This window comes from Cyprinus carpio, chromosome A4, assembly GCF_018340385.1.
Source record: "Cyprinus carpio isolate SPL01 chromosome A4, ASM1834038v1, whole genome shotgun sequence".
Lineage (NCBI taxonomy): Eukaryota > Metazoa > Chordata > Actinopteri > Cypriniformes > Cyprinidae > Cyprinus > Cyprinus carpio.
The window spans coordinates 13,719,553-13,747,535 of NC_056575.1; the positions used below are offsets into that span (position 1 = coordinate 13,719,553).

The 27,983-nt window shown below is 38.2% G+C and overlaps 2 protein-coding genes across 5 annotated transcripts; one reads left to right on the forward strand and one right to left on the reverse strand.

Moving 5' to 3' along the window:
- Window positions 1-4,295: 4,295 nt before the first annotated feature.
- LOC109076713 (ras association domain-containing protein 8-like) lies at window positions 4,296-15,703 on the forward strand. 2 transcript variants are annotated; one of them, XM_042742052.1, is made up of 6 exons: window positions 4,296-4,593; window positions 9,750-9,935; window positions 10,862-11,760; window positions 12,920-13,049; window positions 13,195-13,302; window positions 13,448-15,703. In XM_042742052.1, the coding sequence occupies exons 2-6, from the start codon at window positions 9,824-9,826 to the stop codon at window positions 13,474-13,476; spliced, it is 1,278 nt and encodes a 425-aa protein (XP_042597986.1). In that variant the 5' UTR covers window positions 4,296-4,593; window positions 9,750-9,823; the 3' UTR covers window positions 13,477-15,703. The 2 variants fall into 2 exon arrangements, with proteins under 2 accessions (XP_042597986.1, XP_042597983.1); XM_042742049.1 differs by having other exon boundaries at window positions 9,753-9,935.
- A 1,451-nt stretch (window positions 15,704-17,154) lies between these two features.
- LOC109076724 (integrator complex subunit 13-like) lies at window positions 17,155-26,898 on the reverse strand. Of its 3 annotated transcripts, none has more exons than XM_042742037.1 (17): window positions 26,639-26,898; window positions 26,195-26,426; window positions 24,339-24,413; window positions 23,509-23,711; window positions 23,094-23,174; window positions 22,917-23,007; window positions 22,517-22,645; window positions 20,784-20,868; window positions 20,568-20,660; window positions 20,402-20,491; window positions 20,066-20,244; window positions 19,537-19,701; window positions 18,928-19,082; window positions 18,384-18,638; window positions 18,121-18,260; window positions 17,512-17,647; window positions 17,155-17,417 (listed from the first exon to the last, which is right to left on the reverse strand). In XM_042742037.1, the coding sequence occupies exons 2-17, from the start codon at window positions 26,417-26,419 to the stop codon at window positions 17,381-17,383; spliced, it is 2,139 nt and encodes a 712-aa protein (XP_042597971.1). In that variant the 5' UTR covers window positions 26,420-26,426; window positions 26,639-26,898; the 3' UTR covers window positions 17,155-17,380. The 3 variants fall into 3 exon arrangements, with proteins under 3 accessions (XP_042597971.1, XP_042597960.1, XP_042597975.1); XM_042742026.1 differs by having other exon boundaries at window positions 26,195-26,440; XM_042742041.1 differs by having other exon boundaries at window positions 26,195-26,440; window positions 26,779-26,883.
- Between the last annotated feature and the right edge of the window lie 1,085 nt (window positions 26,899-27,983).

Below are 27,983 nucleotides of genomic sequence, written 5' to 3' on the forward strand. Positions count from 1 at the left end.
CACACAAACAAGAGTCCTGTTTTTTCCCCCAAATATCTGAACCATCACAAATGTACAATAAACTACAACTTACTGAACTTTCAGACACAAAATTCCATTTTGCTCCATCAGAAAGAAAACAGAACAAACAGCAGAGCCTTTGCGTCTCTGAGCAACACAGTGTTTTGTTCCTCAGCCTTACACGGCCCATAAATGATTAAATAAAGATATAAGGAACAATCAACTAAAGTTAAATGAATCAGCATTTTAAACGAATCAGTTGATTCAACTCACTCATTACGACAGTCTCTTGCCTACTGGCGGTTTCATATTTTAAAAAGTAGCTTATTTTTGCAGTCATTTACTACATTTAAATGTTATATTTAAACTTTTCATAATTTATGCATAAACCATTTATGGATTTTGATGATAGTAATTTCATTTGATTGTTAATAGCCAACTTACCTATTAAATAAGAACCAAACAAAAGATAAAACAAAAACAAAAAAAAAAAAAACTAAAAAATAAAAATATAATATATTATATATGTGTGTGTCAATGTTATTTCAGAGTTTCTGTGTGTGTGTGTGTCAATGTTATTTCAGGGTTTTTGTTCGCTCATCTTAGAGAACACATCTTGCTTATTGTAATATAATGATTATTTAATATTTTACATTATAATATATCTAAACTTTGATATAGGCTAGACATGTTGCATACTATGAACCTCAAAGTATATATGATTATTTAATATTTTACATTATAATATATTACATATAATCTATGTAACCAAAGCTGGTTACAATCAGTATACATGGTAAATTGTAACACATATAATCTATGTAACCAAAGCTGGTTACAATCAGTATACATGGTAAATTGTAACACATTTACCCAGCAAGTGCACAATTGATCCACAGTAATCAGGGCTATATGACAACACTGCAGGTTGATGTGGCACAGTAATGCATTTGGCATTGTATACATTACAAATATGTCATAGTTGAAGATCAACTTTTGCTCTGTTGGTGTTATTTAACATGTTCCATTGCACCATTTTGGCAACTTCATGACACAAAACAAATGCTTTTATTAAAACATATAAATAAATAAATACATAAATAAATAAAAATACATTGTGTTACTTGCAAATAATAATATATATAAAAGCAAATTATAATTTAAATAAAATTTAAGGGTGGTTAATTTTTTTTATTTTAAGTCATTTCGAGAGATTTAAGGCATTCCTTTTTCAGCAAAATGAAGCAACTATAAGAATTCTAGAGTAAGGCACACATACACATACACACACACACACACACACACACCAAAATACAATACCCATTCTAAAGTAAGGCACACATACATATACATACACACACACACACACAATAAGAATTCTAAAGTAAGACACACATACATATATACATACACACACACACATATAAGAATTCTAGAGTAAGGCACATATACATATACATACACACACACACACACACACACACACACACACACACACACACACACACACACAAAATGTATTACACACGTTTACCTCATAAACCTTTCTTATGTCTCAAAAGTCAAGAAACAGCTTCTTTAAATCAATAAACAGATAAAAACATATTAAAATAAATTAACATTATGATGCTTAACAGCTAATAAATGCACATCAAAGAAGTAGAAATGGAGGTGATTCATTCATATAATGTTGAATGCACTTATTACAGTTTTTAAAAACTGCCTATACTAAAACTATGGCTCCATTTCTCAAAATTCGACACACAAATCCACAAAACACACACACACAAAGCATCACACATATTTTGCAAAAGCAAGCATTTAATTCAAAACTAGTTTAACTCTTCTGAAAATTGCATTTTTGTGTAGTAACTGTACACACAAACATAAAATAATTAGCCACATACATGCCAAACTACACACAGATGTGAAAAATGTAAAACTCTTGTCAAGTCTCTTTTGCTTGTTCCGAATGGAGTGGAGTGCACAGGAGTTTGTCAGCAATGAATATGCACAAATACACCAGTTGAATGTACAACTGATGAATTTTACACAGTTATGCAACTGAACTGAATCAATACTAAACTGACTTGAGCTGTATAATGACACTATTGACTTGTTAAGAGCTGCTTTACAGCAGAATTAAAATTTGATACTATTGTGAAGCTGCTGTAAAACAATCTATATTGCATAAAGCGCTTTAGAAATAAAGTTGTCTTTCTGACTTGGCTTGTATGCATATTCAGTGTGTATGTATGCATACACACACATAGTACATAATCATATATATATATGTATATATATATATATATATATATATATATATATATATATATATATATATATATATATATAAACAGAAATGTAATTGAATGATGTGTGTAATGCTGTGTTTAGAGATTTGAAGGGTGTAGGTCATCAGTAAATGAGTCATTCAAATAAAATTCATTCCCAAACAAAACAAAAGATATATATATAGAATGAATTATGTAATGTAATGCTGTGTTTAGAGATTTAAAGTGCTTGTAGTTACGCCAGACTATTTATAAAAAACAATAAAATAATTAAATATAAACCACATACAATACAATACAATATTTATTTATAAAGCACATTTAAAAAACAACCAAGGCTGACCAAAGTGCTGTACATAGCAGAGAATAAAATGCAGAGCAGTACAGGACAAAAGAAACAACTAAAAAAGTAAAACAAAAGAAAAAATAAGCAGTAATCGTATCAGAGTCAATAAGCATGAAAAGCAAGAGAAAACAAAAAAGTCTTTAAAGAAGATTTGAAGATGGAAACTGAGAGAGCCAGTCTGATATAGAGAGGCAGACTGTTCCAAAATTTTGGACCTGCAGCCGCAAAAGCACGGTCATCTCGTTTTTTAAGCCTGGATCTAGGCACGATGAGAAGGCAGTGATCGCTGGATCTCAAAGTACGAGAAGGAGTGTACGGACAGAGCAGATCAGTCAGGTACTGAGGGGCCAAACTGTTAAGAGCTTTATACACAAAAAGTAAAATTTTAAAATCAATTCTAAATTTAACAGGTAGCCAATGGAGTTTGAATAAAATAGGGATGATAGACTCATACTTGCGTGTCCCAGTGAGGAGTCTAGCTGCTGCGTTTTGCACTAGCTGTAGGCGAGAGAGAGAGAAGACTGAGATAGACCAAAGTAAAGTGAATTACAGTAGTCTAATCATGATGTTACGAATGCGTGAATCACTATTTGAAGATTACACTGAGTTAAAAACGGTTTGACTTTAGAGAGTTGGCGGAGCTGAAAAAAGCATGACTTTACAACAGCACTGATCTGTTTCTCAAATTTTAAGTTGTGGTCAAACAGAAAGCCCAGATTTCTTGCACAGTGGGTTTCATATGGTGCGAGAGAACCACGCTCAACATCAAACACACAGTTTTCCTTGGGGCCCGAAGATAATTATTTCAGTTTTATTTTCATTTAGGTTTAAAAAGTTACTTGAAAGCCAGAGTTTAAGATCACTTAAACAGGCAAACAAGGGTTTGTAGACCATTTTTATCGTTATGTTTTAAAGGAAAAATAAACCTGAGTATCGTCGGCATACAGATAGAAGGATACTTCATATTTATTAAAGATGGAAGCCAGAGGTAACAGATAAAGAATAAACAATATGGGGCCGAGGATTGATCCCTGTGGAACTCCGCAGTTCAGAGGTACACTAGTGGAGGATTGATGACCAATACGGACACTGAAACATCTATTGTTCAGGTAAGAGCGGAACCACTGCAAGACAACGCCTCGAAAGCCCACGGATGTCTCCAGACGACGCAACAGAACCTCATGGTCAACTAAGTCAAATGCAGAACTCAAATCTAATAAGACTAAGGCCATTGATTTCCCAGAGTCAGTTTCAGTGAAAATATCACTTGACACTCTTAAAAGAGCAGATTCAGTACTTTGTAGAGCTTTAAAACCAGATTGAAATGTTTCATGGAGAGAATTTGCGGATAAGTATGATTGTAATTGAATTAGACCTGGTCTAAAGATTAGATATATGAGTGAATGTTTTCACTGAGTGGGGTTCAAGTAGCCTATACCACTTTTAGTGTCTAAGCAATTTTTAAAAACTGTAATAAATAGCATAGGCTACTATATCAATTGGTAAATGAATAGTTAACTGGTTGAAAACGTGAAAGCGTTACCCATTTGTAATTTGAATAAAATCCACAGACTTTGCCATATAACCCCTAAATGTGCTGTACACGCAGTGTGTGTGTGTGTGTGTGTGTGACTGAGCACACTTGTTCAGTGTGGGCTGTGCGGCTTTAAAGTGCTCGCTCCATGATGCCTTGCGGTGTCCCGCTAGCGCTCACTCTATTTACTCGCTTGAGAGCAGAGCTGCTGCTGCTGCTGCTGATGTAACGGGCCACATTCAACTTCAGCGAGCGGACCCTCCTTACCAGACTACATTTACGGACATCTTCTGAAAGCAGTCTTTACTAAACATTAAAGGGAAAACCACATCATCTGCTTAAATCTCGGTTCTGCTCTGGCGGAGCTAAGTGGACCCGGACTGAGGATTGTAGCGGTCAGGGACTGCAGACACACGCAGGTACAGAAATGATTTTAAATAAACGTCTCCGCACCGTGTTTTGGACCGTCGGGAAGGGCGACATGTATTTCATGTGTTTTCATGGGGCATCTTTAATAGTTGTGACGGGACGCGTTACATGAACGCGCTGGAGAACAGACGCATGACATGAGACGATGTGCAGTCAATGTCAGGGCTTTATCACCAGCCCAGATCTACTGATATGCGTTTCAACGGGTTAAATGACTAAATGATGGTCAGTGTTTTCCATCAGATCGGCAGCAGGCCTGCAGCCCCTCCTAAACTTACAAACACACAGCTCTGCATCCCATAAACACTAACTACGTCTAGAGGTTTGACATAATAAGGGACTTGGGCTAGTTGTCACAGTGGTTGTATCTGGGTGTTCATAAGGTTTTGAATCAAAATGTGTTAAGCTATTTAATGGTATGGTCCATTGTCACTTACCCCATATAGTGGTACAACATGCCCCTCTGTTGGGTATTTGTGTGAACCTTAAGTTATGTGCCTATACAGAAATTGCTTTCAAAAGCATTCACTGGAGTAAAAGTGCCAAAACTAGCCCTGGTCTCACTGTTAATATTCTTAAGATCAGTAGTGTACGTGTAAGTATGTACAGTGAAAAAAACTGAATCAGTTTCCTGATTTTCTTATTAATAGATAGTACTGTCTTTGTTAAGCTGGCTTGATTACATAAACCGACTATCGGGACTTAGACAAGAATATGCAGTAGAGGCCAAACTCTTGCCTTTGTTATTAAGGTAATGTGCTTTACAGCAGGTTTGAATTTCTGTTTATCTGCATCAGATTTAAATGTCCTACATGTCCACTCCCTCGATTTTACTGACAATTATGATAAATTCACCCCACTTTTGCTTGCACACTCTGTGTGTAAAACTAAAGGGTGCCTTCATACTAAACCTGTTGTTTGTTAGGGAAACGGGTCCTAGACCACATTCCAGAAGCATCTTCACATTATGATGATCTAGAACAAATTCAAGAGTGCTTCAGAGATAACCAAGTGAATATTTAATGAAAAAAATTGCTTATTTATTGCTCAAAATTAAACTATGTTGAAATATTTAGTTCATTACTTAAATTTCAACATACTTCTTTCAACCACTCCTTCAGACGTAGGAGGCAGGGCAAGGCCAATCAAAAATAGACCAGACAGAGTCATCTTAGTAGCCAGGATATTGTGCAAACACAGGATTTGTATGTGCATTTTTTAGCTGTCGGACACCACCATCCTCTGCCTTACTCATAGATCTGTTTACACATGCCTCATTCACAGAACTGACTCGCTCTCAACCAATTATACATACCTCAGCCGCTCATTACAAACGCTCTCATATGACAACAGCTGGCTCATCAAACACCCACTGATCAAATCTGCTGATCGTGGATAACATGAACGTGCTAAATAACTCCAGCGCAAGACCTACCGGAGGAAAAGAGAAGAAAGTGATTGAGGGCTGAGGAGAGCAGGAAAGCCGAGTGAAGACTGAGTAGACAGCAGTACAGAGGTAGTGAGATGGAACTGTGATGAGAGGATGGAAATGTAATATTATGAATAAATGCATGGCAATGCAGATCAGGATCTGATGTAGGCTGCAGAAATCTTTTGATGGGTTACCGGTATGCAGACGAGATCTACATCCAGAGATTTCCAGTTCTACTCATTGATAGTTTATAAAATGCTGAAAATGTTTGGTCTGTGCGTACAGTATGCGTGTAACCACATGACTGTGTGAATGAATGAAGTTCAGGGTCTCTCAGGAACTTAATTAAACCATCCCTGCATTTCTAATAAGAGTGCATGTCATAGTTCACAGACAGTTCACTTCCCTCTTTTGAACCCACACTGTCCAACTCAAGGAAATTAAGAGTTTTTCTGCTGTGCAATAAGAAAACAATGGCAGAGAAAGAGAGAAAATCACCTTTTTACATGTACGTTAGGGTATGTGCACAATGAAAACAGAATAACATACAAACTAAACACAAAAAAACCGATTCTCAAAACTTCACACAATCTAAACCAGTGTTTCTCAACTGGTTTGGCCATGGGACCCACATTTTCCCATATATATATTTTTTCTTCCAAAAAAGAAAAGGATAAGACAGAACAACAACAAATTATTGTAGACTGAACATCTAAATAATTGGTGCTCTAAGTGTCACCTCAAATTGTGTTGTGGAGAGGTGTGCTTTTACTTATCTGAGCCAGATTGAACCAGAGCACATAAGTAACCACATAGAAACACAACTCCGAATTTGAAACCACTCCGAACACCTTATACTAGTAGTGCACTGGCAACAACTACAACACCCTGGCATTGTGGTAGTGAGTTTTTTCCTACGTGCAAGCATTCAGAAAATGTAAAAATCTAGTTTTTAAGGGTTGTTTAAACATACAGATTTTTTTATTTTGTTTAAATAACCTTAATTAAACTTTGTTGAACTGCATGGTATGCATATGTCCAGCGTCCCTTCCCCCACATTGTTGTGTGTGATAAAGCCACTTACTGTGACATACTTACCTCAGACTAAAGTTACTTTGAGTTAATGAATGGGGTTTCTCATCCTCAAAAGAGGCTGTACCGACAAACAATTTTATTTTAAATGGTTTTAATTCAGTGTCAGTTTGTGACCCATTGGTGCGTTGTTCAGCTGGGAACCCCTGACAGGACAAAGTTATACAGTAGGACATGGACAAAAGTTAAAATAAAGAGATTGTTCCTTAATTGCTAGTGATTGTTAGTTCCCAGGCCGGTCACAGCCGGCCATGTGAGAGATTCACAAAGCTGCGAAAGCATCACTATGGAGATGGATTGTTTGTGTCCAGTCATGCTGTGAGGCCTGCAGGGGTGGGCATCTCTCCAGTGGACCTTTGTGTTTGTCTGGACCCTTGTTAGAACAGCCCCCCACTACAGTCCACAAACACCGTTAGGGTCCTGAGGAGTTTTTCAAGTGCTGTAGATAAAACTCCCAAGAATTACAGTGAATAAAATGCTAGACAGTGGAACAAGCTTTCATCTCAAAATGTGTCTCTGAAACAGCAGACCTGTTGAAAGATCTGGAATATGTTGTACCGACCATAGTCAAGGTAGACACCAAGTTTAATTTGACTTAAGTTTTTGATGAATAAACAATTGACACTATATTATACAACAGATCAACATATTGAAAAGAACTGTACTGCCAACCTTCACCTCTCAGTTTCAATTCGTGCCAACAAATATGACAGCTACCCCGAGTAGTCTTATTCAAAAGCACTGAGTTAGTATAGCAGAATAGATGCACAACATTGACATGACAGAGCATGTGAGAGCACTACAGCATGCAGGGACCGTTACACCCAACAGGGTTACTGTTGCATACAGCCATATGTGCTGTACCGATCTGTGTTTACAGACATCAGACATGTGAGTCGACTGGAATGTGAGTTTAGTGTTACGTGGTACATCTCCTTTAGCAGCTGTCTTGGCTGTACCTTACACCGACAGGCCGCCAAAACCTTGAGTCTGTTAAATTTAGCCCCAGGTCATGGAGCTGAAGCTCGTCTGGAGCAGATGCCTGTATCGTGTATATGAAGTTAAACACAGATTCTGCAGCTGACACATAATACTGTTGGGGGTAGGGCTTTGATGCAGTGTTTAAGACATACAAGAAAACAACACTACCTAACTGTATGCTGCTTTTCTGAACGGGTAGGACTGAAATGAATTAACAAGCTTGTGAGAGATTTCTAAAGCAGAAGTGAATTATTACACTTCCTGGCCTGATGTCTCTGCCCAAGAGAGACCGATTAGAACATGATGTCAGAGTATCAAAACACACACCAGGACAGAATTAAAGCAATATATTTAGAAAATGTGAGTGATGCTTGCACATGCAAAAGCTAGGATGTTGTGGGTGGTTGCTAAGCAGTTCTAAGTTGTTTTAAGTGCATTTCAAGGTGGTTACTAGGGTGTTCCTTGCAGTTGCTATAGATGGTTGCATACTGGCCCAACCCAACCCTCTGTCTCTGTTATTCTTGCTTGGATACCTCCTTCAATTTGGGATTTTTTTTCATATCATCCACCAGGTAATCCAATCAATTAAGTCTAACATGAAATGGAAATTTACCCTATTTTGTAAGTGTATCTTATTCACCTGTGACATCCTCTTTTCTAGTCTAGAGGATTTGTGGAAGGCGTAACAAAAAAAAAGTAAATTAAAATGGATTAAAGTAATGATTCGCCTTGGCTGGACTTCTCCAATCATTTAGTTCACTTAAACCCATTTCTTTTTTACGATATACTATAAGCTTGCATTCAGATCTGCCTCCATCCAATCAGCAACTGATGGACAGAACCCCCTGTCCTACATTTCTAAATCTTTTTCCTTTTCAATTCAATTCAATTCACTCGGATGTACATCACAATACGGAAGAAGAGATGTTTCTACTGTCTTTACATCACAACTTTAAAACATTATAGAGCACCCTTCCTCAACAGGTTTCACATTATGAGGTATTTTAATATCCATAGCACACATTTAGGAATGATATCTGTGCAATAAGGGTTAGGGGTTTGCTGAAACTGCATTTTTGTAGTGTTGACATACTGATTGCACTATGCTGATATCCAGTTAACATGGATATCTGCTGGGTGTTAGATGGCATATCAAGATATTGCCCACTGCCCATCAGACAGGCATCAGTCTATACAAAAGTTTTCCTTACCAATGATATGAAGTAAATAAAACTTGCACAAGAATAAATAAATTGAGAATTGGGAGTTTGAAACATATATTGTGTCTGGTATTTGTGTTAACATGCATAACAATCCTTAAGAGAACAACAGGATAACAAAAAAGGCCAAATCACAGTGCAGTAAGTGAAAATTCATTTGTGAACCGGATTTGAGGATAATATCAAATCAGGGCTTCTGTGAGCAAGCTGGGAGTAAAACTTTAGAACTGCAACACCCTCCCTACATGAGGAGCTAAAGATGCCGTCTGCCAGACCGACACTATGGATGGAGTATCATAAAGAACCAAGTGCTAGTAAGGTCACTGTTATTAAAGAAGGCTCTGAATACAGAGAGGTATTTGTAGTTAAATCATTTCTTATGTAAGTGGAATTAGCACAAACTGTTCTTTGGTCTTTCAAGCAGTGATAAGAGCAGCATGCAGACCAGAGAGCTAGTAACGGGTGCCTGCAGAGGTGAGGAATGACATCATCCAGATGAGAGGCATGGAGCTGAAGGTATGGGTGGATGGAGTGCAGCGCATCGTTTGCGGGGTCACAGAAGTCACTACATGTCAAGAGGTTGTCATCGCTTTGGCCCAAGCAATAGGTGAGACACTAAATTTAATGTAGAACACAATGTGCCCTTATCATCTGTATAGACATATTTAGACCCAAATAGGGTTTTGGTCACTTTTACATACTCTAAACACAAACTGGCTGGTGAATATCTTGTACCACAATGGTACCATTTTTAACATAACTTTTTTTTTTTTTTTTGCATGTTCCCTTCCAAGCTCCTTCCTCCTTTGTTCCTCATTTCTTCTGCTTCTGTTTTTCACACAACATAACTCTCACTATGGTTGTCTCCTTGACAACAAGCCCTCTTTGAGATCAGAGATTGGAGCAGTGAAATGCAGTATTGTCCCTTCTAGTCTCTGAGTTCTACCCTGATCACCCCATACTAGGAAAAAATGAGACCGTGTCCTATTCCATTATTTCATGTATAAGTGCAGTCTCTGTGCCACTGAGGCGCCTGATCTCTGGTGAATGTCGGATGAATTTCCTTTGGAAAGTTAAATCTTTGTGTCATCATAGCTTGCATGTCTGCTTGCTTCTCTGTTTAGCCATACACAGTTTTATTAAAGCTGAAGTGTGTAGTATGTTAAAATATTTTAGTCTAACTATATGTAAGTCATTCATAGGTTAATTTTCCAAGAGCATAAAGGAAATGGCTTTGCTAATGAACAATGCTGTGTTTGTTTGAATATCCTGACAAAGTAACAGAGGCTCAACCAGTGGCCTGATTTTGGAGCGGGACTACTTGTTTGGCTGACTATTGACAGATTGGGGGAATGTTTGAGAAACTTGTTCGAATACAATCATTATTTTTGTAGTTCAGATTTTTTGACGCTAAAGCAGATATTACACTTCAACTTTAACTGAAACTAGAAGCTATAACTGGCAGTACAGAGCAAATTACACATTTTATTAAATATCTAAAGCAATGATAATGTAAAAGTATTGTATTTGCAGGGCGGACTGGTCGCTACACACTGATTGAAAAATGGCGCGAGACAGAGAGGCACCTGGCTCCCCATGAGAATCCTGTAGTTTCTCTGAATAAGTGGGGTCAGTACGCTAGTGATGTGCAGTTGGTGCTTCAACGTACTGGCCCATCTCTGAGTGAGCGCCCCACCTCAGACACCTCTGCAAGAGCCCCTGAGCGCAGCTTATATCGCCAAAGTCTCCCTCCCATGGCAAAGCTCCGGCCCACAGCCCACGACCGTTCTCTTAAACGTCGTGAACCAAAACGCAAGTCCCTCACTTTTACCAGTGGTGCCAAGGGGTTACGTGACATCTTCGGGAAGAATCGTGAGGGTGAGACCAAGCAGAGAACTGTAAACACAATCCGCAGCAGCACTCCGGCCCCTACACAGGAGCTGTCCTGCCTGGTGCAGTTGCAGAAGGACAAGTTGCGCATCCTAGAGCAGAAACTGCAATGCTGTGAAACTGAGTTGCAGCAGCAATTGACGGATGAAGAAGAAGAAGAGCTGATCAAACTAGAGCAGCAGGTCCGTAGGAATGAGGCGGAGATGAAGGAGCATGAATTCTGGGAGAATGAGCTGAAGATTGAGCAGGACAATGAGAGGCAACTTCGTGAGCAACTGCAGGAACTGCGCAGCCGTGTACAGGAGTGCGAGGAACAACTGGGAGAGTACCTGGCACGTATTCAGTGCATGGAAGCAGGGCTGGAGGCAGAGCGCCTGCAGCAAGAGCTGATGGAGACACGGCTAGCGGATGAAATGGAGGTCCGGTCGCGACTGGATAAGGCTCGTGCCGAGCTGGACATGCAAGTTCAGCAGGCTGCAAGACTGGAGAGCAGCTGCAGAGCTGTGGAGCTCTCACTTGGCCAGTCAAACATTAGACTACAGGTAAGATCGCCTGAAGGAACTAAACTAACTTTCACTTAAACTAACAGTTGAAAGTGATAAGAATTTGCTTGCTTTCACAAGCAGATCTTTTGTTTTGGACCAAATCTATTTGACATCAAGTCTGGTTGATTTGTTTAGTGTGAAGTTGTTCTCCAAAATCACATTAAATAAATTACATCAAATTCCACTTATATCACCAGTAGTACCAGTTATACCCTTAAAACACTCTAGAGTAGGAGCTAATCTGGTTCTCGAAAAAGGCAGTCCGGTACTAAAATCGCACCCAGTTCTGACGGTGCGAAAACTCCCAAATGTGGGTAGCTCCACAATTAGTTCTGGTACTATGAAAAGGGTCCTGCGGTGCGAAAGGCCCTTATCTTGCAAAGTTTAGCTCAAATCCTAATCAAACCCTCCTGAACCAGGTCTTCAGGATTAATAAAACTTCCAGGCAAGTGTGTTGGTTGGTGCAGGTTGGATCTAAACTCTGCAGGACATTGGTCCTCCAGTAGCAGGATTGGACAATCCTGTCATAGCTGTTCCATCAGAGAGCAGAATACAGTCTTTGCATCTCCTGCAGTGCATCCATGTAGGATATACTCAAGTGCTATTCTGTGCATATAAAGTTTTGGTAGTAAATCCAATGTTCTCTAACCAAGTGTGACAACAACCTTTGAAGCAAAGTGCTAATGAATAGCCAGTACTTTGTTCCATACAGTACAAGCATGGCTCTGCTGAAATCGTGTGAACTGCAGCTGTTTATTTTGGACTCTTTGTTCAACAATGCTACTAATCGGCTTTGCAGCATGTTAAGGGAGCCGGGGGTCGAGGTGGGGGTGGCTGTGTGGGGGGGGTTGTAATGGTCACGGATATTATGTAAAAGATCTTTGCCAGAGCTTACAGATGAAGTGAAGGAGCAGGATGTCCCAGTATAGTTTGTATTCACCAGGAATACATAACCATTACATAACACAGATACATTTGTATTAAGAGCACTAAATTCTCTCTGGGCTGTCGAAGTAACAAATGATAGTAAGGCAGGTTTTGGAGCACACTCTTTTGGCCCCCCTCTTTCTTTAAAAAAATGTGAACATAGTAAGATATAAGGAATTTGTCTGTTTTGGTGGTTATAATTTTTTAAACCTCTGATTGTTTCATTTAGGAGAGAGAGCAGGAACTGGAACAGTTAACTAAGGAGCTGAGGCAGGTGAACCTTCAACAGTTTATTCAACAGACTGGCACCAAAGTTACAGTTCTTCCAGCAGACCCTGGTGAGGAGGAAGCTAACACAGGTACAAACACAGGCATACTTTTTGTTCTTCATTTAACCTAATGTAACCTACCTATAACGTGTGTTTCTAAACTCTAAAACACAATGTGTCAATTTTAAAGTGTACTTTACAGGTTAAGTCACTCTTTTTTTTTTTATCTGTGTAGAGTCAGAAAATCAGTCTGGATCTCTGAAGCGGCTTGGATCAGCTCGACAACTTCCCGCTGACCTACGAGCTCTGCAGAGCCCGCTGAACACGACCTTTAACCCAGAAGGCATCTACGTCTGATTTTGCACCTGGCTTCAACATTTAAACAAAATCTGCACTTCCTATATGACTCCATATCACCATGAACATTTCCTTTGGAGAAATCATACTTACTGGAATTACAGTAGTGTATGTTGTTTGCTTGTTTACAGATTCATCAACAAGCAGCGAGTGCTTTTAATGGTGATGATTGCTTCCTCTCGATGGCTGTTTGACTAATGCAACCCAATCAGTGCTTTCTTCAAATCCTACAAAGACATCTCCAGCTGAATGTATGCTCACTTTCACTGGACCCAAAAGCGCAGTAAGGCTTTGAATATGTCTTGAACATGGCAACTACTGAACTCATACAGAAAAACAGACAGAATACATGCTGCCTCAGCCTATGTTCAATCCATCAACCTTCTGGTGCAATGCAGCATCATGATGTCTTTCATTTCTAGAATGTTTCTGAATCTCCAGGTAAACCTCATACTCGATGCGTTTATGCAAGCAGCAGGAATTTGAGGGAGATGCAAAGAGAGGATGATAAATTATGCAGTTTATATTTTATGGCTCATAGTCGTGATGAAAGCTCAAAGAAAAGGGGTGGTGTTTCACCTTAGTTTGCACTTTATTGGCCAAAACATCTGCTGTGGAATTTTACTGAAATCTTAAAAGCTGAAGAATCATTTCCTGCATTTGTTCGCACTAATCAGGACAACAGGTGCATGCGATATTTTAAAACTATGTGAGAGCGAGTAAGAGGTGTTTTTGCATGAAAGCAGCTTGTGGCAAGTGAAATTTGTTACCTTTTAAAATGAAGCAAATGAACCTGGTTTTGTGATGAATAGCTACATTTTAAATAGAATCCTTTTAAATTATGCAAGTACATTGTAGTTACTCACAAGTCGTAATGAGTAGCTTAGATCAATGTGTTCTTCTTAAGCTTTCAAGTGAACCTTTTGGCCAATAAATGCATTTTATTTCTGACACAGAATAGTTTTATTTTTTTATTTAGTTGATCTCACTAAAATCCTTATATAGAGTTGTCTTTTTTCCACATACTAGCAAATATCACAGCAGTTCCATATATTTTAAGCAAATCTTTAGTGTTTTTACTAGTTTTTAGAACTTTATTTCTTATCAAACCAAAGTGTTCTGGAAGTCATTAATATCTGCATGAATGTAAAGGTTTGTAATTGTGCGTACATGCAAAAGGAAGCAGCTCCAAAATATTGTATTGACATTTTTTTTTTTTGTTTTAACTGTAGCAGCACCTGCTTCCCTAAAAGCTACATTCACACAGATACAGAAAGACATTTATTTTTACATTTAATATGGACATAAGCAAGGAGCTCTTGGAAGCGTCTGTAAGGAAGTGCTCATTTAGATTTGCTGTAGTAGCTTCTGGACTTGTTTTGACTTTTTTGTAAACTAATCAAGCTTACAGAATTTTTTTTTTTTCCTTGAAAATACTATTTTGCCAAAAGCGTAAATTTTAATGTGATGTTCATGGATGACTGAATCATTTAAACAAAAAAACAGGTTTGGTTTAAAGCTTTGCTTATAGTATCTATACATTAAAAGCAAAAACCCATCTCCTTCTACATTTATGGAGTATTTTATTTTTGGAGTAGTTTTGTGTGTATTTCACATAGAAGTGTTGCTCAGATGATCTGCAAAAGAGCATTTGGCTGACTTGAAGAACAAAGTCATCTCGGTGTGACGAGGGGAACGTTTCAGAAGCATGCCTTACTAAAAGAAAAAAAGTGTAAATAGCATATAGCAACATATCAATAAGTAGCAAAGAGGACTATTTTTAACAATGCACAGCACTCTCTAAACAGCTAAAATAAACAATGTTTATTTTTTAGCATTGTTAGGATGCATGCACTGACGTTCAGTTTTAAGCTTGTATGAGAGGCCTGAGGATCCACCTATGGCACTTAATACAGGTGTTATACTCAACTGGCTGTATTAAGGTGTAACATGGACTGCGCTAAATGCCTCTATAAATATCTGTGCAGTTGTAACAGGCTTGAGGTTTGGGACTGATGTGTGTGCATTAGAAATTAACAGTTTGTATTATATCGCCTGCTGCTATGCACACAGGTGTGACTAAAACATTAAGCTCAGCTGAAAGTTGTTAAGATCGGACAGCATCTTGGTTTGATATCTCTGGATCTCAAGTTTTAACCGTTAATGCAGTACCAAAATCCCTTTGGCCAACAGACTTCTATTTAGCTCTATTTTTAACCAATTGTGTTAATTAAACTACTTCCTTCTTGAGAAGTGTCAGATGCCTGGAAAACACATTGAAATGATTTATGTTGACATGTTTATCGAGCAGCATAAACTATTTATGCCATCAGTGGAAAAAGGTGCATTGACACTGTAAAAAAAATAATAATAAATTTGGAATAGAGCATTGCTGTTTACTGTCTTTTTTTTTTTTTTTTTTGGCTGTTGCAACCTAGAGCTCCTTTATGTTATTATATTATTATAACTGGTCAGTTGTGTTATTCTGTGTTCAGATACTTTTCAGTAGTTCAGATTTAGCCTGGCAGCTGTTACAAAAACAACCACAGAACTGGTCCTAAAAATATCAGAACAATCCCTGTCTCAGCTTAATGAGGATGTCCAGCTGGTTAAAGACCTGACTACGTTCAAACACCTTGATTTCCCTAATGGCTTCTTCCTTACAGAAGTCTGAGCTGCAGGCACTGAGAACATTGGATGGATTTTACTCAAATCTAATGACTGCAGGCTTCTCCAGTGCAGAGGTGGAGATTTCTGCTGAGAAAAGGAACACTGCATGCCAGGAATCAAATCCCACATAAACAATCAATTTCACCTCTACTCAATATGTGCACAGTCTGACAGCAAGCGTTAGGATCACATATATCAACACCAGATGCCTCGTCCACACAAGAGTCAAAAAACTCAACACTACCTTCCACCGTCCTTGGCAAAAATCCTCCCTTTTTCATCATTACAGAGTCAAAACACATCCAGCAAACATATTTTTGGAGCCTTTTTAGGTTTTACATGAGCTAGACTTCTGACTACCACCTGAAGTTAATGGCACATATATGGCATCTGTCCCACATGTTAAATAGGTGAGAGAAGATCCCAAAATGAGTTTTCATCCATGCAAAAATACAACTGCCTTTTGGTAGTGATAAAACATTTTACAAAGTGTATATGGTAGTTTTTAGCATTTCTTGCTATTTGTGTATACAGTTTGCATCGAAAGGTTTGTGAGCTGACCACCTAAGGAAGAGACTACATTTAGACTCTGTCCCAAATGGCACCCTTCATTTGATCTACTAGTTTTTCTTTATGGATGTCAATGGCCCTGTCCCAAATGTCACCCTAGGCCCTTGTAGTCTTCCTCAAAGTCCAGATTTTGTGAAATAATACTGCTTTGACTGCTTGGTAGAATGTCAGTGTGGGCCCAGATAAAGATAAAGGGCTGATGATGAGCACCTTTCTGAAACCTAAAAAGACAAATGGGACACTCTATGATCGTGTGGACACATGCTCATGTGGGCCATTGTGAGACCGCAACTGCACATGAAGTAAGCCATTTGGTACAGGGCTACCCCTTTTTCATTTTATGCTTCCAACGGGTGCCAATGTCAATGTGGCCACAATGAACGTTTGGCATTACATCCGCAAAATGTGGACTTGGATGAGGACCGTAGGGACAACAGTGTTGTGATGAACAACAGTTACCTTCCACAGATATTTCCAGAGGTAAGTGATTATGCTTTCTGAACATCCATGTAAAATAGAGGCAGGTAAATGAACTATGACAAAGAAAATTAGCATTAAACAAAGACATTTACATTGACCCACAAACATGAACATTAACGGAGTTTACAATTTCTTTATTCTGTCTCAGAATATTTCAGACTCTTTGTACAAACTTAAGCATATAAAAAAAACGTGTCCTTATAAAACATTGCCTTGCTTTTCTTGGTCTGGCGCAAAACCAGCATCCTGGCAAAAACATCATTTGATATCATGCCAAAGGTCACATCATATCCTCTCAACAAATCAATGATCCTGCAGAGATGAGAAGAGGCGTGTTCCACACATCATCTGGTGGCTTTTCCATTCTCATGAACATCCATCCTAACAAAAAATACACAGTGAGTAAACAAAAAAAAATGACTGATTAATGTGATCTCAGGGCACACAATGAGATAAAAAAATGAGGTCAACACACCCATTTTCTTCTTTCAGATGTTGGTAAAGCTCAGCCTTGCTATTCACTGAACTCAATCTTCCTGCAAACTCCTGATGCTTCCTAGAGTTGGCTTGAGTGATTCTATTGGTCCAAAGGGTGAGTAGAGACACAGGACCTGTAAAAGAAGAGACCATATTTGACAGCTGTTTCTACTTGTTATAGATCTGATTGGCTGCTGGACCTAATAATGTCACATTCTGACTTGCCTGTTTACGCACTTGGGATGACGACCTTTCTGACTCGAGTTGTAGCAGCTAATCCTGACCATAAAAAGATGGCGTGCTGTACAAGTAACTCGACTGTGCTGACGTAGCCAGTGCTTCTTTTACTAGCTTTCTCGTTAACGGGTGTCAGTGTTAAAAACATCATGAAGGTCCACACATAGGTACCTCAAGGTCTCAGTATCACATCACTTCCCACAAACACGTTTATCACCGTTGTAAAAACTGGAACCTGGAGCAGCTGCTGCATTTAGGCATTTATGTGTGTGTATTCTACTAGCAGAACATGTTGGTAATCACACACTGTATCTTGTAAAGCTAGGTTTAGGCTTTTAGACTGATCTTCAAATAAAACATGAATTTGAACCTTTCGATTTTTCTGGAGGCTGTTGTTCCTCTGTAGCTAAGCGAGGTTTCTTGTTCAAGGGCTCAGGAGAATCCGGTGAATCTTTGATGATCTCACATTCACTCTGTTCGTCCTTCTCTCGCTCCATTACTCCCTTCAGCCTGGAGGAGAAAAAGGACACATACATTAGAAACAGATCAGGAAATCAACGGTCATTAATCTACAAGCTGCGACTTGACAGTACAGTTAATATAAACGTCAGAATCAGAGTCACTAACACTAACCTCTCAGAGTCTGTTGTCCAGCCCTTCTCCTCTGTGTCCTTGCCATTTTTCTCGGTTTTATCCTCTTTGTCCTCTCTCTCTTTTGTCCTCTTGTCCTCTCTCTTTCTTCCCCTTTTTTTCCTTTCCTCCTCCTCGGGTGGTTTGCTCCGGCAAGCGCTGATACAGTCCAGCACTCGCTGGTGTCGCTCACTGGTGCCCACATGAGCCTTTACCAACGTCTCCAACTCATTCCACATGATTCGATACTGCTCATCACTATTTAGATAAAAACACCAGCATCAACATACACAGCAAACATGTATTCACTAATTACACTAAGAAGGTATATGCACATACACACATATGTCATTTCAAAATCAAATGAGCTTCCTATGTAGGCAGCATTGCTAGCTTAGCAATTTGCAATCTCCATTTCGGTTAATGTTCTGGAGGCAGCTGACTATGTGAGCAGCAGATAGCGAGGCAGCTCAGTAGGTTTTGGACCAAAGCCACACAGGAAGACAAATTGAAACCTTTAGATTGAAACTTGAGGTGATATTCTCACCGTTTGGGCCCTTTTCCTCTGGAGCCTGCAGTTGAGATGGGCAGAGGGTCACTCTTCCTCTCCATATCAACAAGATTATAGACGGTTTTCTGACAGGTCAGCACATCTTCATCTGTTAGAGTGTCCTTCACTATGAGGTTAGCTAACGGTACCACCTGAAATATACACACAAAAATTACCCAAAAACACACACACACACACACACAAAATAAAACCTTAAACAAGATCCCCTGAAAATTCATTCAAAACAGGATTTCACTGCAGAAAAGAAATCTTCTGATTAAGTGTTTAAGTATTAAGATAAATGGTTCTCAACCTTTTTTGACTTGAAGGCCACCCACTGGCCCCTAAATAATATCATATTAACCAAACTATATATTTATTAACCACAATTCATTTTGTGAATCAATTAGTTATTGGGGGGGGGGTAGAAATATGATTTCAGTTTATCTTGATTTGATTTAAGCATTTTAAGTTAGATTATTAAAATTAATATAAAAATTATCATGACTTATATAACAGAATACAGTAAGCCATCTTGCATCCTCCTTGAAAGTCTGAGGAGGCCCATAGTGATTGAGAACCATAGATTAAGATTGCGTCCCTCACCGCCTGCATGTTAAAGATGGTAGTCTGGGAGATGATCATTGGCCAGTATCGTGTGTGCCGTTCGAGTTGAAATTTGGCTCTCTCGACTGGAGTTCTGCATGCTGCATCTACCATTGATTCTGGGAATGGAGTCAGACGATTCTCACGCATAAACTCACCGAAGTCCTGCAGACAAATATTAACAAGATTTACTCTGCAGCCACACATGAAATATAAATGTATCCCTATACAATGCTGCATTTACACGGTTACATTTGCTGTAATTACGAGGTGACAATTTTCTACTAAGGTATCAACGTCCTCAAATTTGCAGTAGCTGCAAATTGGATCCATTTGTGGCTTTGCTGTAATGTACCTCGAAATGCTTCACCACTATAACTAAGTTTAAGCTCCTGTCATTTTGCTTATTAGTTTATAAAGCAAGTTGCAATTAAACATTTGTAGGATGGAACCTCCTAATTATGGTAATCAGGACATGACGGGAATGCAGCACAAGTCTAGGAGCTCAAGCAGCGCTCGTTGAGCTTACAGTGATGCGGTAATCAGTCACTCGTCCACCGCAACCCTCGCTGATGGAGGGTGGATCCTCCAGTGTGGAGCGTGTGCTGTTCAGAACATGCAGAAAGATTTCTCCTCCATGGCTGCTCAACATGTGACTGATGACCTTTGATCCTGACTTGCGAGGCTGCTCTAACAGCACAGAGCGACCTGAGAAGACACCAGACATAAGGTAAAAGATACATTTACTTCCATAGTTTTATATCACAGCCTCTTTGTCTCTTTTACCAAAAGTATTTACAAGTGAAACATATATTCAATAAGAAAAAATGAATGGTAGAACAAGGGATTGTGCACACACACACACCATTCAACAGGAAGTTGGTGAGGCAGGAAGATGGCCTGCTGTTCACGTCTACCGGAGAAATACGATAGGCCCCTGTACAGTAATGCAGTTCTGTAAAAAAAAAAGAGAAAATCAGGAATCTGTCATATGAAAGAAAGAACAGAACTTATCCCAGAGTTCCACTCACCTACACTGTTGGTGCGTGGAGTGCACCACTTTAGAGTGACTGTTTCCTTCAGCCCACTGTCTCTGCTGGTGCTTCCGGCCATATGCAAATCACCTACACATTAAACATGAGAGAAAGGGTTAAGAACAGTTGCTGTGTGTGGTCTAATGTCCAAATGCTTCATGCAGTGAAAAGAAGGCTGTGTTGAATTATTGATGCAAGAGACTGATCACTCACCACTCTTAATAAATTCAATATGTGCATCTCGATGGTGCAGAAGCTCAACGTCGTAATTTGCTGAAGTGTTAGCATGCTGCTCCTCCTTTACACACACACACAGATACACACACATAAGAAGCTGGGCCTCTACACTACTAACACACCACAATCTACTGCTGCTTTCATGTTTGAAGAGCACAGTTTATAACATTAACTGTGCCCTCACAGATCTGATGTCCACAAAGTCTCCCAGCTGGTTCTTATGCAGTCCAGATCAGAGGCTGTAAGCTACAAACAGAGCTTACGCACATTAAGAACAGGAGAAGACAGGAGAAGGACTGAGGGAAAACAGAGAAGGGTGGACTCCATGGAGTAGGACGTTTCATCCCTGGGGTCACTGGTCTCAAACACACATCCTAAAACTACTGTGTGTTTCTGCAGCTTTTAAGAACACAAGCGACCAGAACAAGAAATCACACTTTACATCCGGCCACACCCATCTAGGGCAAGATACATCACCCGGGAAAGAGAGAGAGAGAGAGCAAAAGCAAGAAAGAAATGTCTGGGGGCTGAAAGGGGTGCTAGAGGGATGGTTCTCTATCCAGCTGGGTGCTAATCATACAGATCTACACTCCTCGGAGAGCATGGATGTGCAGCATGAAATCTTTATAATTAATTATGTTAAAGTCAACATGAAATGGCATTCGCAACCCATTTAACTTTCCTAATGTGACAAGTTTTAAAGTGAAACTGATTATTCATAAAGGTAAAAACGGCGTGGGACCAGATTTTCTCTTTTATGAATTTATTAGATCATAAAAAGTGGATATCAATCACTGTGATCCAATTGAATTGGTTCTTTACAATCTATCAAAAACTTCAATGAATCAGTCGCTATGTAAAATAATGTGACTCACTTACTAAATAACAAATTATTGTGTCTATGAACAATTTTTGACAAAAATTATGTTAAATGTACTTCAGATTTCTGTTCAATTAAAAAATTATTTGGCAATAGACGGCTGAGAGCAATATATGCATAAGATTCCTTATCCATAAGATTCCTTATGATTTTAATTTATGCAAAGCATCTCATCTTATCCAAATGCAAACTTTTTTAATCTACTGTTATTTAACACTAACCAACAATAAATTACAGCACTGACTATTGGCAGGATTTTAGAAGGTCTGCAATACCTTCAAAAGTGATGAAAATTGATATTCCAACAAATTTTAATAAGACAAACATATTTCTTTTCTGTAATAATGTGCATAAGAAGACCAGGAATGTGCATTAAGAAAGTAAATAGGGTCAATTTTGATTTTATGTTGACTTTGATTTTACATTAAATGAATTAAATAAAAAACTTTTTTCATTAATTTATATTATATTGGACTGTAACCATTACAACAGTTAGATAGTAAAAGATAGTCACAAATGTATTAAGATGTGCTTTGGAAAAAGCTTTTAAAAGTAGTACAGGCTAATTAAATAAAAGCTCTTTAAAGCTCCCATTAATGATCAGAGATTAGCAAGAGCTGGATGAGAGGTGGGGGTGGGGTTTTGATCTGGAGAAGTGATAGAAGCTGTTGTAAAGTACTGACCTGCTCACACATATTTAATGTAGGCTAGCAAAACAAACAATAAACCATGAAAACAGCAGCTCTGTAAGCAACCAATACAGTGCAAAAAAGTGATGAAGAGAAGAGAGAGACAGGCAGAGAGGAAGTTGTTTGACAGTAAGCCTGACCTTCATGGGGATGTTTGTGATGGTGGTGGAGGCCAAATCAAAGTGCTGCTGAACCAGCACATTCAGTTTACCGGCTAGATACCGTCCAGCTCGCACACTGTGCACCTCACTGCTCAACACTGACGAGAGCTGCACACACACAACAGACAAAAAAGAGAAGAGTTTTCAATATAGTTTTTTATTTTTAAATACTTAAGTTTATTGCTGCTTTAATGCTTTAAAAGTAGAGCTGGGAATCAAAATGAATTTTCAAATACGTCTTTGTTTCATAAAACAAGCTGGTTGGAGCTGGTAGGTTTGTTTGAAAGCTCAGAACTCTATAAAGATTTTTTTTTTTAATGAAAATCACAATGAAAATTCTTTTTTTCATTTATGGCACTAATGAAGAGAAAGCTCCTACCTCTTTCTTTTGCCGATCCGAGACCAGAGTTTCTTCACCTTGAGGATAGATGTGGACCAGCACAAGCTCACACTGCTGAATTGGCATTAGTCTGTACAGTAAAAACACATTACAGTAAGAATATGAGCATGTTACTGGCATGACAATAAATATGACTCCAGAGATATCAGAACTGACCTGTCAGATCCTGCTGCCCTTTTGTTTTGCTCCTGAATGGTTTCCAGCACACAGTCCTCTAGCATTCTGACATGAGTATCACTAAAAGAAGACAACAGAGAAAGAAATTTGTAGTAGTACACTGGGGAAAAAAAACAAAACAGTTATTCAAATACGTTTTAAATATGCTTGCTCACCAAGGCTGCATTCATGTAATGAAAAATAGAGTAAAAACAGTAATACTGTTAATAAATGCAACTGTGATAGCAAAGCTACATTTTCAGCATCATTACTCCAGTCTTCAGTGTCACACGATGCTACAGATATCATTCTAATATGCTGATTTGGTGCTCAGAATGCATTTCTTATTATCAATGCTGAAAAAAAAGTTGCATTAAGTGCTGCTTAATGTGTATAAAAATATTTTAGTTCTCACCTTTTGGCATTGGTGAGACAGATAATGCGCCCCCTGTTGGCTACTCTGTCAGCTGTGTCCATCAGAGTGGTACGAGACTCATGCTGATATTCTGTGATCTTACACAGCGATTCCACAGCCGCCACCAGCCCGTGCAGGACACTGCAGCATTCAGGATCCTGACGAGGGTTTGGAGGCCCAACAGCTGCCAAAGCAGTCATCAGCTAACAAACACCACAGACATTCACTTACAGTGTTTCTTGATTGCTAACACACAATAACTGATTCATTTGGCTTAATTTTCAAGTTGGCCTGCAGGCTCATCTACAGTACTTACACATACAATATAATTACAGTACACAGTGGCAGTACTTTAGATGAGAGAACTTTCACTATTATATTTACAGTAAATACTGTAGCACATGTATCTGCACCCCTCTGTTTATGTTGTATATTGTAATTATCCACTGACTTGTAATATGATGCCTGATTCCCAAAAGGAGGTTTTTGTAACAGTGTTTTGAATTGATCTCACTAGTGCTCTCTAGGGAGGAAAGTAGTCTGTGTTTTTGTCAGGTTTGTGTCATCTGAGGCCAAAGATGGATTCTGATTAAAGGGAACATGTTTTTGACTGAAATATTTGATTTTGATCTGGAAGTCTGAAGTTTGTACAAATTGGTGTGTAGTTTCGAAATTTTGTTTATAATAGCGAGAAAATGGTTAATTGTTTCATAAATTGTGTGTTAGCAATTGAGCAAAACTGTAACACTATCTCAACACAATGCTCAGATTACTCTGGTACAAGAAGGGTGCCCCATACTGATGTGCAGAGTAACAGATGTGCGTCTCACCTCCTGTGTGTTCTGGTTCTCTTGCTTCCAGCTGTTCAAGATGTGAACCTCAGAATCGCTCACGATGTAGTTCACCTGAGAGATATTAAAGGAATAGTTCACCCACCAAAAATTGAATTCTCTCATTATTTACTTACCCACATTTCATTCTTAAATTTCATATGCTGTTTTTTTTTTTTTTTTCATGGAACATTAAAAAAAAGGACCATTTCTGAGTTGTTTCCATAGCAAACAGTTCATAGTAGGGCTGGGTTAACCTATATTGATTGTTAAAACCAACGATCAATCTTTTAGTCTATATGCTGATTTCTTCTGATTTCTCATTATTTATCGCATGCCTCCTATACAATAATTGCAATAAGTTTTGTTACTTTTGATATGAAAAAATCTCAGCTTTTAAATTCTGTTCAAGCAGCACGAAGCACACATAAACAGATCATAGTCTCCTTTTTACTACTAGTTACAGCAAGAAATAAAAATGAATGAATGTCAGAAGGTTTGTTGAAGGAAACAGTACAATTTACTGAAATGTATCAGTGTTTCAACCGTGGAAAGATGTCAATAAAACATTATATTTGTACAATGTATACATTGTAGAACTCTAGAGTGGAGCATTGTGCTAAAAATATACACTATACTCCATATTACTTAAAGGGATAGTTCACCCAAAAATGAAATTTTGATGTTTATCTGCTTACCCCCAGGGCATTAAAGATGTAGGTGACTTTGTTTCTTCAGTAGAACACAAACAGAGATTATTAACTCAAACCGTTGCAGTCTGTCAGTCATATAATGTAAGTGGATGGGAATCACAGCTTTGAGAGTCATAAAACATACACAAACAAAACCAAATTAAACACTGCAGCTCATGACGATACACTAATGTGTAAAGACACAAAACGATTGGTCTGTGCAAGAAACTGAACAGTATTTGTATTGTTTTTTACCTCTGATTTTCACAGCAATGTCCAAACGGTCTTGAGCGCATTCTCAACAGCGTGCGCCTGACGCATCGTCTTCTCGCTTTACGGCGGACCGATAATCTTTTTAGATATAGTGTGAATGGTCCATTTGAAAGATAAGTGGCGGTAATGCACTTATAAGTTTGCAATCCACCGTAAAACAAGAAGAAGAAGAGGACGTCTCAAGCGCAAGCTGAAGAAGAAGATGCTCTCAAGACAGTTCAGACATTGCGGTGAAAATCAGAGGTAAAAAACGATATAAATACTCTGTTCAGTTTCTTGCATAAACCGATGGTTTTGTGTCTTTACACATCAATGTATCATCACAAGCCACAGGGTTTAACTTGGTTTTGTTTGTGTGTGTTATATGACTCTCAAATCTGTGATTCCCATCCACTTACATTATATGACTGACAGACTGCAACGGTTTGAGTTAATAATATTTATTTGAGTTCTACTGAAGAAACAAAGTCACTTACATCGTGGATGCCCTGGGGGTAAGCAGATAAACATCAAATTTTATTTTTTTTGTGTGAACTATCCCTTTAACCTGTTAGTGATCTCATATATCTCATTATGTTTGAATTAATGTCTGTTTATGTTCATATTATGTGTTGTGTTTGACACTTGTTAATTTTTAACCTTTAATATTACAGTAATGTACCAGTTTTACACGTAGTTTACAGCACTGGTTGAGATTGCTTTCCTTCAGAAAAGAAATTTACATGTTTTACTTTAGTAAAGTTGACATACCTTATATCCAAATGAATCAGTTCTGAATCGACTCCAAATAGAACGAAGAGTGAATCGGAATCATATCGATTCGTGAAATCTGTGTCGATACTATTTAATAGTGACTACACCTATAAACAGCTCCAGTTTCCATACACTCACCAGTTTCTTGGTGGGGTAAACGTCGTACAGTATCCGGCAGTACTCCATGGAGCACTCAATCGCACACGTCCAGAGAGATTTGGACACTGGAGCCAGAGGAATCACACCCTGCGAGCGGCTCTTGGTCAGCATGTCACACTCAATCAGCTGCCGGCTGGACTCTGCCATGTACGGGCAGTGATCGACCACAAAGGCCGTCTTGTGTGAAACTGAGAAGATCCTCATCCTGGTCCTGCAGCACAGAGACTGTGGAAAATCAAATATGCACTTTAAATATATGACTATATGGCAGGAGTAACGTTAGCCAACCCTGCTCTGGAGATTTCTTTCCGGAACGAAAATGTATTTAGTGTTACAAAAGAAAAGATATAAGTAAAAAAGAGTTGACGAGGGTTATTTAATTAATCGTAATTATTGATACCATATCAATTGTTATTTTGTCACCTTTGTGTCACAGAAATGCAGCTAGCTTTAGCTTGCTAGCATCGCCTGCTAGTTTTTTCATCGATGGTAAATGCGCATTCAGTAAGACCACTCGCATAGAAAATGGTGGTATATAATTGTATTAGGAAAGCAATATATACCCAAAAACAAATGATAAGATGATCCAAAACAAAACAGAACAAGGCGGATTAGCAAACAACCTGTCAGAAGCAAAATAAAAGCGCACGGGACATAAAACGCCGTTACTCACTTCCGTCCGTCAGTGAAATCCGCCCTAAGAGCTCAAATAAAATGGTCCAAGTGCAAAGTGACATCTTGGGGACATGACTGACATATTAATTTCAGTCTAAGTAGTAAAAATACAATTATATTTAAATATTATAGATTTAATAAAGAAATATTTCCGTCTCAAATCTGCACTTTATGAGCACACAGTTGCACCGCCTTAAGGACAGCCCTGGTCACACTTTGTCTTCTTATGGCTGTTTATATATCATCATATCTTTGTTAATTATTATGTTACCTAATTCAATCACTGTACACTTCTTGCATTCATGCACACATGTCCAAAGACTCTTTTAGGGGGTACTGTATATGTGCAGTGTAGTGTGTTTCCAAATATATTCTTCAATACCTTAACCTCACATAATATTTCTTCTTTTTTATATGTACTCTTGAATCCTTTCTAATTTATGTTTAAAATATTCTGTTTATTTTTATATTTTGGTTAGCATTTGTGTTTAATTGAGTGCTGTAATTTTGCATTTTTATAATAGATCATGGAAGTGAAAAGTTTATTCTTGCTATTCTGAAGCTGTGACATGATAATATATTATATTATATATAATATATTAAATATAATATATAATAAATTAAATTTAATAGCCTTTATTAAGAAGAAAGTAGCATCAAATCTTATTAACATTCTTATATTCTGAATTTGTCACAAATATGAAAGATAAAAAAATAAGATATTTGTTTAAATTTGTAAAATAGTAAACCTTCAATTTGTAAATGTATATTTCCAGCTATGGAGTTTTCCAGTCTTTTATTTTAGCAAGAATATTATTACTAAAAATGAAGACTGTGAAAATTAATTTTTAGCCAGAAACCTATCGTTTTCCACATATTCCATTCTACTTCCATATAACTTATTGTAACACACATGTGACACAGAAAATCTGTACACCCTTCTGTTATATTTTAACAGCACTGGCTTTTTTCTCAAAGATAAATTCATGTTTTTTTTTTTTTTTTTTGCAAATTAAATTGGGTGATTTAGGTGAATGTACCCTAGTGAAAAACATTTACAAAAATATATTTGAAATACATTTATTTTGTAATA